The sequence below is a fragment of the Salmo trutta genome, unplaced genomic scaffold (genome assembly GCF_901001165.1).
Source record: "Salmo trutta unplaced genomic scaffold, fSalTru1.1, whole genome shotgun sequence".
Taxonomy (NCBI): Eukaryota; Metazoa; Chordata; class Actinopteri; order Salmoniformes; family Salmonidae; genus Salmo; species Salmo trutta.
Window position 1 is genome coordinate 782,495 of NW_021823509.1, and position 12,817 is coordinate 795,311.

Genomic DNA, 12,817 nt, shown 5'->3' on the forward strand with positions numbered 1-12,817 from the left:
CTCTATCTCTCTCTCTCTCTCTCTCTTCTCTCTCTCTCTTTTTCTTTCTCTCTGTCTCGTATTAAAAGAAGGTACAAAGTGTATCCCGTAATCTCTGTCTCTCTCCCGCAGGGTGTTAAAGCATTCGGTAGATGCGACCTATGAGAATCAGGGTCCCAGTCCGGGCTACCGGATGGAGATGTCCATCTTTTACGTGGTGTACTTCGTTGTCTTCCCCTTCTTCTTCGTCAATATCTTTGTTGCTCTCATCATCATCACCTTCCAAGAACAGGGGGATAAGATGATGGAGGACTACAGTCTGGAAAAGAATGAGGTGAGAGAGGGATGGATGGAGGGAGAGAGAGGGAGGAGGGAGGAGGGATGGAGAGAGGGAGAAAGGGGGGAGGAAAGAGCAGAGGGAACAGTTCTGTGTGTTTGTATATATGGGAGGAGTTGCGTACAGCAGAAGACACATTTCCGTCTGGTATGGATGAATAAAGTATTGTTAATCTTCTTGTCCTTCCTCCTCCTCCTCCTCCTCTGTCGTCCCCCCATCCAGAGAGGATGTATAGACTTTGCCATAAACGCCAAGCCCCTGACCCGCCACATGCCCAAGAACAAGCAGAGCTTCCAGTTCCGAATGTGGTCGTTTGTGGTGTCCCCACCGTTCGAGTACAGCATCATGGGTCTGATCGCACTCAATACTATAGTCCTCATGATGAAGGTGAGATCATATCGTCCTCCGACAGATGGCCTCATTCTAACGCAACGCACGCAACCAGGAGACATCTGTCTAGCAAATTGGGGAACTCATCCCAAAACATTTTATATTGTGTTCATCCACCTAACGCTCCTTCCTATTTCCTGAAAACCTTCTAATCTCAGGGTGAGATGAACCCCACGGCCACTGAGCTGTGCTAGCATAACTCATGTGTTTTTCCTCCTGTGTGTGTGTGTGTTTGTGTTCAGTATAATGGGGCGTCTGACACCTATGATAAAGTCCTGAAGAACATCAACATCGTCTTCACTACCCTCTTCTTCATGGAGTGTATTCTCAAGATCATCGCCTTCGGGGTTTTGGTGAGGCTAGACGCACGCTGTCACGCTCCCACCCATCCAGAGTGACCTGTCATATCTGCTAGAGCTTCCATTCCTATTATTCATTTAGAAGTCAGAGTTATTTTAGTGGACACAACTGGAGCATGCTTTCCCTAGCTACTCTCTAAACGCGACGCGATTGGCTAATAGTCCCTGTCTCCATGGTAACAATAATGTGATTGCTAGTGCATATTCCTTCCTGTCGCTGTCCTCCATTAGGAGCAATGTGATTGGTTACCCCCCTGTCTCTCTGCACTGCTATTGGTTTATGTATCTTGTTTTTCCCCCCATCACCACGGTAACAATAATTTGATTGACTGGTGCGGATTCATTCCTGTCCCTGTGCGATGTCGGAGAAATGTGATTGGTTACTTCTCTGTCTCTCTGCTCTCTGATTGGCTAAAATATGTCTTCTCTTCCTGTGCCCTAACAGAATTATTTTAAAGACGCATGGAACATTTTTGATTTTGTCTCCGTGCTGGGAAGCTTCACTGATATCCTGGTGACAGAATTTTGGGTAAGTGCGTCTTGGAGCATAGTACTATAGGTTATGTGTGTGGTAAGAATTAGCAGGGGGATGGGAATTAGTAAGTATGTGGTGGTGTGTACATGTGTCTACCACATACACACCTGACCTGTAAATGTCTACCACTGATCTATGATTTATTAATAAGATACTGGGTGTGTCACAATACTCTCTCCTTTCTCCTGAAGTGTGCACTTGTTCACTTCCCTTCATGGATTTCATTGGTGGACACTCCCTTGAATTTATCCATACACAAATCTGATGCTTTTACAATTGTGGGGAATAGTGAGCTAGTGCTTCCTGGTAGGAGGAGCTAGAGGTTGTTGGGAGACACCCACTGTCTTTACATTGAGGTTCGGTACAGCTGAAAGATATTATTTTGGTGGATAGTAGGTCGTCTATTGGAACGCTCAAATTGCCATCCAACCCAATGTTATGTGTGTGTTGTTGTGTTGTCAAGTCTTGCTTGTCTGTGTCTATTCCCACATATTTGTGTTTGTAATTGTGCTTCATCCTGTGTTGTATATGATAGATGTTTCGCTGTGTGTAGTAGGATGGCAGTGGTAAGAATTCATGATGCAGTTTAAATGTTATGTACACTTTGTTTCAGACTATCCCCGTAGTCGCATTCTACAGCCGGCCTACAGTATCTCAATACACTGAGCTCAATGCTTTACAGCTGGATGTCTTACCGTAATTCCGGACTATTAAGCGCACCTGAATATAAGCCGCACCCACTGAATTTAAAAAATATATATATTTTGAACATAAATAAGCTGCACATGTCTATAAGCCGCAGGTGCCTACCGGTACATTGAAACAAATTAACTTTACACAGGCTTTAACGAAACATGGCTTGTAACAAAAATAAATAGGCTTTAACGAAACACGGCTTGTAACAAAAATAAATAGGCTTTAACGAAACACGGCTTGTAAAAAAATAAATAATTGCAGTAAGCTTTAGTTGTCTTTTTGAGTCAATTCCTCACGCTGCTGTTTCCAACGTCTTATCGTCGACTCATTAAGACCAAGCTCCCGTGCAGCAGCTCTATTTCCTTTTCCAACAGCCAGATCAATCGCCTTCAACTTGAAAGCTGCATCATATGCATTTCTCCGTGTCTTTGCCATGATGAGGGTGACAAAATGACTACCGTAATCAGAATGATGGGAAGTTTGAGAGCGCTCGATTTAATCTAAACAGTAAACAAAAAAGTTGTTTGACGTAACCCGATCGGCAATTTCATTGGTCTAATGAAAGCTTCATGCCGCCAAAAAACTGAGCACGTCACAGAATGTGTTTTTTGGGAAAAAGAAAATTGAAAGCGGGAAAAATCCATATATTAGCCGCGTCATTGTTTAAGCCGCGTGGTTCAAAGCCTGGGAAAAAAGTTGCGGCTTATAGTCCGGAATTTACGGTAATTGGTGGAACTGCCACGTCCGTTTGCGATAATACAACAACAAAGAAATGACTGCCAACAACCGACACGTTTTTTTGTTGTGCGACAGAACTGCAGCGTTATGTACTGCAAATTGTTTCACCTCGATGCGTGTCGCTTCCCCAGTGCTCTCCACCTTGATTCGTCAAACAAAACAAAATCAATCACAACGGCCGTGGGGCAGACAGTGCCGCTGTTTCCCCCTCCTGCGGATTCCATCTGTAGATCTTTACCTAATGTGAGCACGAGGATAGCCTGAAACAAAACCACTCAAACTGTGTTGTTGTTGACTGATGTTTTGTATGGAAGCAGATTCATGCCAAAAAACAACAAATACAAAATGTGTTTTAGAGCATGAATGTGCTTCCAAAGTTCTGTGGCCTTGTTGTAACTATAGAAATATAATCTTTCTAAAGACTATATTTCTATGGTTGTAACTATGTTATACCTATGCTGTAACTATGTTGTAACTACCTTCATAATGATTCCTTTTCCTGTTCTATCTTTTTACATGCTTTCTTTAAAAACCAACCTCTCTGCTTTGTTGGCGTTCTACGCTCCCACTACTACTTCCTACTTATGATAAATCCATCCAATCGAAATGCACTATGAATCCCCTCCCATGTTGTCCCATGCAATCCATGACGCCGACTGCATGGTGTGCTGTTGTGTGATGGTGCGCTGTTGCCATCACCAAACCACCACCGACTCCTCTCGCTGACACTCACTGTATCCATCCTCCTCCCTCCTTCCATCCATCCTTCTACATCTACCTGCCATATGTAGGAGGTTGGTTTGTAATTTATCTCTCAGACCTACTTGCATCCCCATTGGCCAATGTGTGGCCCCGCCCTCCTCCTGACTTCCCTGACCCTCCACCCCCAACCTTCTGGGCTTAGCTGCTTTTAACCCCTGGCCTCCGACCCAAGTGCATGCACTTCCGATTGGCTGTTGAGTCGTGTGTGTGCCTGACGACTCCAGCGGGCTTCCTCTCAGCAACTGTTGAAAGATCCGGTCCTTCTGGCACACTATTGGTTAGTTCATGGATAAAGGTTACATGTACACACATACGAATAGAATCACACCTACACTCTGAGGAAAAAAAGGTGCTATCTAGAACCTAAAAGTGTTCTTCTGCTGAAGGAAGGAACCTTTTTGGAACACTGTGTAGACACACACATACAAATAGAATCACACATAGACACACACACACAATCACGGACACAAATGCACATGAATTGGTTACTGTTATGTTCTGCATAGATTTGGCACTCGCGCACACACACGGACACTCACACATTTACCGAGGTGCTGCCAGAAGGACGTGTGAATGCTAGCCAAGGCTTCTGTTCTGCTTGACCAGATAGAGGGATACTCTAACACTGCATGCAGCTGTAGCATCTTACACTGGCGCTCTACTCTTCAGCCTCCTGCTAAACAGAAGGTAGTTGCAATAGTGTTGCCATGCCATTGCCTGCATTGAAGCTGGATCTGTCTGCATGCTAGCTTCCTCTTTCTTGTCTTCCTCCTCGTCTTCCTCCCACTACTGCTCTGCATGCCAACCTGTGCCACACAACAGTACTGTACCTCGTGGCACAAGACATTCTGAGGCTAGGGTAGACAGTAGGTGGTATCTTTAAAGGAGTATTAATATTATTATTATTACTGTGGTTCCAGCTGTGCTGATAGATTAGACAGAAAGACATAAATATTTTAAATACACACACAATCCAATAACAATCTAAGATTCTGGATGGGTTTCCCAGACACAGATTAGACCTAGTCCTGGAATGAAATGCACTTTCCATGGAGATTGTCCATTGAGAATTGTATTTAATTCAGGACCAGGACTAATCTCCGTCCTGGAAACCGGCCCTCTAAATGTGAGCCTCCCTTCAGTATATATATATATATATGTTCAGAATGCTGAACACCTCATGACCAATCTCAGCCAATCACTTAGTGGCGAGCCGTGACAGCTTCCTGTGTGTGTGTGCGGTTGACAGAGTGCAGTGTGTGTGTGCGTCCTGTCTGCTGGATGCCAATACCTCCATACCTTGTGGCCTGCTTGCCCCCCCTAAGATCAGTGCATTTGGTTTTTATACAAAATAAATATACAACCTTCTACTCTTACCGGATTGGATGATGACGTTTTCCATTTATTTTCAATTATGATTTTCTCCTTTTGTTTTCTCTCTCTCTTCGTTCTATCTCTTTTTTTTACACTCTTTTCGTTCCATACTTTTTGGTTTGCGTTGTGTGTTTCTTTGGCTTCTAGTCAGGTCTGTTGTGTTATGTTTGGATTTTGGTATCATTTGAATAATTTAACTTTTTAACCTCCTCTCTCCTGTTTAACCTCCTCTCTCTCTCCTATTTAACCTCCTCTCTCTTATTTAACCTCCTCTCTCTCTCCTATTTAACCTCCTCTCTCTCTCCTATTTAACCTCCTCTCTCTCTCCTATTTAACCTCCTCTCTCTCTCCTATTTAACCTCCTCTCTCTCCTATTTAACCTCCTCTCTCTCTCCTTTTTAACCTCCTCTCTCTCTCCTTTTTAACCTCCTCTCTCTCTCCTATTTAACCTCCTCTCTCTTATTTAACCTCCTCTCTCTCTCCTATTTAACCTCCTCTCTCTCTCCTATTTAACCTCCTCTCTCTCTCCTATTTAACCTCCTCTCTCTCTCCTATTTAACCTCCTCTCTCTCTCCTTTTTAACCTCCTCTCTCTCTCCTATTTAACCTCCTCTCTCTCCTATTTAACCTCCTCTCTCTCCTATTTAACCTCCTCTCTCTCTCCTATTTAACCTCCTCTCTCTCCTATTTAACCTCCTCTCTCTCCTATTTAACCTCCTCTCTCTCTTATTTAACCTCCTCTCTCCTATTTAACCTCCTCTCTCTCTCCTATTTAACCTCCTCTCTCTCTCTCCTTTTTGTCCGCCTCTCTCTTTGTTTTGGTTTGATATTGGCTTTTTGATAGAGGAGCGATAATAGTTCAGTGAAACTAATTGTCTCTTTCCCTCTCTCTTCTTCTGATCACACACCCACCTACACACACACACACACCCACCCACCCACCCACACACACACACACACACACACACACACACACCACACACACACACACACACACACACACACACACACACACACACATCGCTGCTGTAGAATAACTTCATCAACCTGAGTTTTCTTCGACTGTTTCGAGCGGCTCGTCTTGTCAAGCTACTGAGACAAGGAGAGACGATACGCATCCTGCTCTGGACTTTCGTCCAGTCATTTAAGGTACACACACACACACACACACACACACACACACACACACACACACACACACACACATGAACAAACACACATAGCTTTTGCTTTCCTATGTCCAGTCTGATATGGGCAGTTAAGCTGTTTGTGGTCTTAACACTGAAAATGTCCTTCCCTGTGTGTCCACCGGTAGGCGCTGCCCTATGTGTGCCTCCTCATTGGCATGCTGTTCTTTATCTACGCCATCATTGGGATGCAGGTGAGTACTGCTGACATAGCCTCTGTAATAAAGAATTTATTCAGAAAAGGATTTCTATTGATGCCATTGATGTCATTAGCCCTAAATGATCACTTCCCTTACCTCTGTGTGTGTATAGTTGTTTGGTAATCTGGCACTGGGCGAGGACGAAGGCAGTGCCATCAATGAACACAACAACTTCAGGACTTTCATCATGGCACTCATGTTACTGTTTAGGTGGGTTATCCTCTCTTTCTTTCTCTCTGCTTTCATATGCTCCTTCTCTCGTTTTCTCAATATCCATGCTCTCTCTCTTTCCCTCACCCTCTCTCTCTTTCTCTCTTTTTCCCTCACCCTCTCTCTCTCTCTCTCTTTTTCCCTCACCCTCTCTCTCTTTCTCTCTCTTTCCCTCACCCTCTCTCTCTTTCTCTCTCTTTTTCCCTCACCCTCTCTCTATCTCTCTCTTTTTCCCTCACCCTCTCTCTCTTTCTCTCTCTTTTCCCTCACCCTCTCTCTCTTCTCTCTCTTTTTCCCTCACCCCTCCTCTCTCTTTTTTTTTTTTTTTTTTTTTTTCCCTCACTCTCTCTTTCCTTTTTTTTCTTTTTTTTTTTTTTTTTTTTTTTTCCCTCACCCTCTCTCCCTCCCCTCTCTTTTTTTCCTCTCCTCTTTTCCCTCACCCTCCCCTCTCTCCTCCCTCTCTCTCTTTCTCTCTCTTTTTCCCTCACCCTCTCTCTCTTTCTCTCTCTTTTTCCCTCACCCTCTCTCTCTCTGTTTTCTATTATTCTCACCCTCTATCTTCTCTCCCACACTGACACACATTTTTGTTTGTTTTTGTCCATGTGTATGCATCCATGTGTGTGTGTGTGTGTGTGTGTGTGTGTGTGTATGCATTCGTATGTGTGTGTGCATGCATCCGTATGTGTGTGTATGTTCATGCGTTCGTTCATGTGTGTGTGTGCATCCGTATGTGTGTGTGTGTGTGCATGCGTCCATTCGTGTGTGTGTGTGAATGCGTCCGTTCGTGTGTGTACATGCGTCCGTTCGTGTGTGTGTGTACATGCGTCCGTTTGTGTGTGTGTGTGTGTGTGTGTGTGTGTGTGTGTGTGTGTGTGTGTGTGTGTGTGTGTGTGTGTGTGTGTGTGTGTGCATCCGTACGTGTGTATGTGTCTGTTCGTGTGTGTGTGTCCTGTACCAGGAGTGCGACAGGTGAGGCGTGGCATGACATCATGCTGTCGTGTCTGGGGGGTAAGACGTGTGACCCAGACTCAGGGAACACAGAACCAGAGTGTGGCAGCACCTTCGCATACACATACTTCGTCTCCTTCATCTTCTTCTGTTCTTTCCTGGTAAGAGGACTAATCAAACCCTAACCCTTAGCCCCTATCCCCTAACCCTTAGCCCCTATCCCCTAACCCCTATCCCCTATCCCCTAGCCCCTAACCCCTAACCCTTAGCCCCTATCCCCTAACCCCTAACCCATATCCCCTACCCCCTAACCCCTATCCCCTATCCCCTATCCCCTATCCCCTAACCCCTATCCCCTAACCCCTATCCCCTAACCCCTATCCTCTAACCCCTATCCCCTATCCCCTAACCCCTAACCCCTATCCCCTAACCCCTATCCCCTATCCCCTATCCCCTACACCCTATCCCCTATCCCCTAACCCCTAACCCCTAACCCAGCATTTCTCAAATTCGGGTTTAGTTGTTTTGTCCTAGCACTGCACAGCTGATTGAAATAATCAAAGCTTGATGATGAGTTGGTTATCTGAATCAGCAGTGTAGTGCTAGAGGGAAACCACAACATGCACCCAGGGAGGGCCCCAGGACCCAGTTTGGGAAACCCTGCCCTAGCCCCTACCCTACCCCCTCCCACTAGGACCTTCACATACAGTATTTCATCTTCCTCTGTTCTTTCCTGGTAAGAGGACTAATCAAACCCTAACTCCTAGACCCTAACTCCTAGACCCTAACTCCTAGACCCTAACGCCTAGACCCTAACTCCTAGTCCCTAACGCCTAGACCCTAACTCCTTACTCCTAGACTCTAACCCCTAGACCCTAGACACTAACCCCTAGACTCTAACCCCTAGACTCTAACCCCTAGACCCTAACCCCTAGACTCTAACCCCTAGACTTTAACCCCTAGACTTTAACCCCTAGACTTTAACCCCTAGATTCTAACCCCTAGACCCTAGACTCTAACCCCTAGACTCTAACCCCTAGACTCTAACACCTAGACTCTAACCCCTAGACTCTAACCCCTAGACCCTAACCCCTAGACTTTAACCCCTAGACTTTAACCCCTAGACTTTAACCCCTAGATTCTAACCCCTAGACCCTAGACTCTAACCCCTAGACTCTAACACCTAGACTCGAACCCCTAGACCCTAACCCCTAGACTAACCCCTAGACCCTTACTCCCAAATCGTATTGAAAGCTAGCTAGCTGCGTCCTATTAAACCTGGCATCTGGTTTGCTTGGTTAGCTAATAGCCAATGCCATTGCAAGCAAGGTAGGAATTAAGCTAACTAGCTAAATGGTTAGCTAGCTAGCAAGCTGCATACATGGCTCTGAGTCTAGCTGGCACTGGCAAGAGTATGTTGAATTGAATTGTTGAATTGTTAGGTAGCTAGTTAGTTATCTATCTAGTTGTAGCCAGAGGACTTTCTACAACTTCTAGCTAGCAGCATTAGAAAAGCTAGCTGCAGACTGCAGGCACATTGGCTACCTAGCAACATTACATCATTTCTAATTTCTGGAGGCAGTGTAAACACAGTTTGAGCTAGCCCACCAAGGCCAGCCCAACCCTGGTTGACTTTAAAGTGCCAATGGAAACGAGGCTTCAGTAGTTCTAGAAGAGGATATTCAGACACTCTTGGAGGACAATGGAAGTTTATTTGAAAATGCTTCTTTCATTTTTAATCCAATCTGTTTCAGCCTGTAATAACTGGGTCTGGTTGAATGGATTTTTGCAACTCAATGAACAGGTCACAGACTTTGTAATGTTCCCGTATTGCATAACATTTGGAGTTGTATTTTTTTGGTATCTAATAATTGTTGCTGTGTAGATGCTGAATCTGTTTTTGACTGTGTGTGTGTGTGTGTGTGTGTGTGTGTGTGTGTGTGTGTGTGTGTGTGTGTGTGTGTGTGTGTGTGTGTGTGTGTGTGTGTGTGTGTGTGTGCGCGTAGATGCTGAATCTATTTGTGGCTGTCATCATGGATAACTTTGAGTACCTGACCAGAGACTCATCTATACTGGGTCCTCATCACCTGGACGAGTACGTCAGGATATGGGCCGAGTATGACCCCGCTGCCTGGTGAGTCACACAAACACACACACACACACATGAACGCACACAGATACACACGCACACAGACACACACAGATACACACACACACACACACACACACACACACAAACACACTGCTGTAGACACTATCACCGATGTACATGTGTACAGACTATTCATGTTTAATCATACGGACAAATTGTTTTGTTCATTTACACTTGACTAATGTACGTACAAATAGGCACAAATATCCACTTACGTAAAACTCATATTCGGACACAGCATCATACACATGATTAACATTGTTGACTGTATAGTAACTCTAACCCATGCCTTTCTCTCCTAATACACTTTTGTCATAGCTTCTCATTCTAACCTTAAACCCTTAATTGAAAACCGCAAACCTGACCCCAGTCATGTGACCAGTCACATGACAGAGGAGACGATTTCAACTGATAATAAACCATAGAGTTAGATAGAGGACTGTAGATGTATTTAACCCATTTTGACATTGCTGTTACAGACACCATAATGGCACAGATACAAATATGAGTCCTCTATCTAACTCTATTTAATAAAATGACCATACGGACGTGGGAGTTTAGTGATACTGATGATGATGATGATGGAGTTAACAGGGAACAGGTGCTTCTGTACCTGACCAACTAACCAGCCGTTCTGTCTCTCGTCTTTCTTGCTCTCCTTTGTCGTTCTCTCTCTTTCTGTTTCCAAAGTGTTGAAATTGTGGAGGCCCTTAAATCTATGTACTGTGAACTCAGTGACTACCCAGCCGTAACACTCCCTCAATGTGAATGTGTGTGTGTGTGTGTGTGTGTGTGTGTGTGTGTGTGTGTGTGTGTGTGTGTGTGTGTGTGTGTGTGTGTGTGTGTGTGTGTGTGTGTGCGTGCCTCTCTCTCCAAGTGCGGTTCCACCAAATGTAACGGTTAACAGAGCTAGAGAGAGGGGGAGAGAGAGATGGTAAAAGAAGATAATGGCAGAGAGAGAGAGGAAGAGAGATTGTCTGCATTGTGGTTCTTTATATCACTCATTGCTGCATGGTTAACGTTTCTGTAGGCAACCATTGGCGGTTTATGGCAACACAAGAAAAATACACACCCTGTATTTTGATACTGAGAAATGCATTGTCCATTAGAAAGCAATTTTCTCTCTTTTTCTTCAATGTATCTCTGAAAATGTACAGATAGCCACACAGCTTTTACTATAATGTAGTTGGAGAAAATATGGACAGGGAAGAAAGATGTCTTTGAGTAAAAAGATATATGTAGAAAAATGTATGTAGATTATATGTGGAATTATATGTAGAAAAATATAAATAGAAAAATATATGTTGAATTATGTATGTAGATTATATGTGGAATTATATGTAGAAAAATACATGTTGAATTATGTATGAAATTAAACGTAGAAAAATATATGAGAAGTATCTATGTAGATTATATGTGGAATTATATGTAGAAAATATATATCAGAAAGGTGGAAAAACGTGTGTGTGTGTGTGTGTTTGTTGGTGTGTGTGTGTGTGTGTGTGTTTGTTGGTGTGTGTGTGTTTGTTGGTGTGTGTGTGTGTGTGTTTGTTGGTGTGTGTGTGTTTGTTGGTGTGTGTGTGTGTGTTTGTTTGTTGGTGTGTGTGTGTTTGTTGGTGTGTGTGTGTGTGTGTGTTTGTTGGTGTGTGTGTGTGTGTGTGTGTGTGTTTGTTGGTGTGTGTGTGTTTGTTGGTGTGTGTGTGTGTGTGTGTTTGTTGGTGTGTGTGTGTGTGTGTGTGTGTGTGTGTGTGTGTGTGTGTGTGTGTGTGTGTGTGTGTGTGTGTTTGTTGGTGTGTGTGTGTGTGTGTGTGTGTGTTTGTGTGTGTGTGTGTGTTTGTGTGTGTGTGTGTGTGTGTGTGTGTGTGCCATGTGTGCATGCTTGTTAGACTGATTTATACTCTTGTTCTCCTCTGTGCTCTCTCACTCTGTCTATCCTCCCTCCCCCCTCCCTCCCTCCCTCTCTCTCTCTCTCTCTCTCTCTCCGTGTATCCCTTCCTCCTCTAACCTCCCTGTATTCTTCTTGCAGCGGGCGCATACATTATAAGGATATGTACAGTTTATTGAGAGTAATCTCCCCTCCTCTGGGCTTGGGCAAGAAATGCCCTCATAGGGTGGCCTGCAAGGTTTGGACCCAACTATAACACAACGTTTACGCAACCTGCTCGTTCTGTCTCTCACTCAGAGACTTGGGAATGAATGTTACGCTCTATCTCTCTCTTTTTCTGATTTTCCTTTATCACTTCTTCATGGTCATTTCTTATTCGACTTTGGTTTGGTTTGGTTTGTAGTCATCCACGGTCACCATCTTGCTTTGGTTTTCTTATTAATATTGGTATGCATTCTTGATTATGATAGAGGAGAATGTTTGGGACAATGCAGAACACACCACACCTGTTTAGTAGCAACTGTCTGAAGCATGATGTTGTAGGCGTGCACTGCACTTGCTATCTGTACTGTACTCACTAAACGAACAAACGATTCACTACTACAAACGATTCACTGCTACAAACGATTCACTACCTGCACATTTTTCAATGAGTCAATCCAGGTTGTTGGGGTCAATTGCATATCAATTCACTCTGTTCAGGAAGTAAACTGAAATTCCAATTCCAGTTCCATGCGTTTCAGTGAGAAAAATGACTTCCTAAATTGACTGAATTGAAATAGAATTGACCCCAATCCCGGAGTCAATACTGTATCAACGAAACAAGACACAAGAAATTCCAACCATTGTGTTTTCTTGGTTTGTGCTTGCTGTCTGTCTAACCATGACCAGGGCCAGACCATGGTACAACAGGGTTCTAGCATCGTGCATTGTTCTAGAATGGGGGGGTTGGGTCCGGATGGTGGGATGGGGGGAGGGTTGCAAAATTCCGGGACCTTTCCCAAAATTCTCAGGTTTTCCAGCAATCCTGGTTCTCTGCTGATTCCAGGAATCTTCCAAACAGAAT

General features: G+C 44.2%; 1 protein-coding gene across 1 annotated transcript in view; it reads left to right on the forward strand.

Annotated features, from left to right (window-relative positions):
- The window catches only part of LOC115191199 (voltage-dependent P/Q-type calcium channel subunit alpha-1A), a 120,319-nt gene that overhangs the window by 68,201 nt on the left and 39,301 nt on the right, over positions 1–12,817 (forward strand). The window contains exons 34-43 of the mRNA XM_029749139.1: positions 112–313; positions 539–703; positions 949–1,059; positions 1,511–1,595; positions 6,200–6,318; positions 6,485–6,550; positions 6,669–6,766; positions 7,725–7,875; positions 9,721–9,848; positions 11,893–11,989. Coding sequence (XP_029604999.1) covers positions 112–313; positions 539–703; positions 949–1,059; positions 1,511–1,595; positions 6,200–6,318; positions 6,485–6,550; positions 6,669–6,766; positions 7,725–7,875; positions 9,721–9,848; positions 11,893–11,989 — 1,222 coding nt within the window. The remainder of the gene's footprint in view (positions 1–111; positions 314–538; positions 704–948; positions 1,060–1,510; positions 1,596–6,199; positions 6,319–6,484; positions 6,551–6,668; positions 6,767–7,724; positions 7,876–9,720; positions 9,849–11,892; positions 11,990–12,817) is intronic.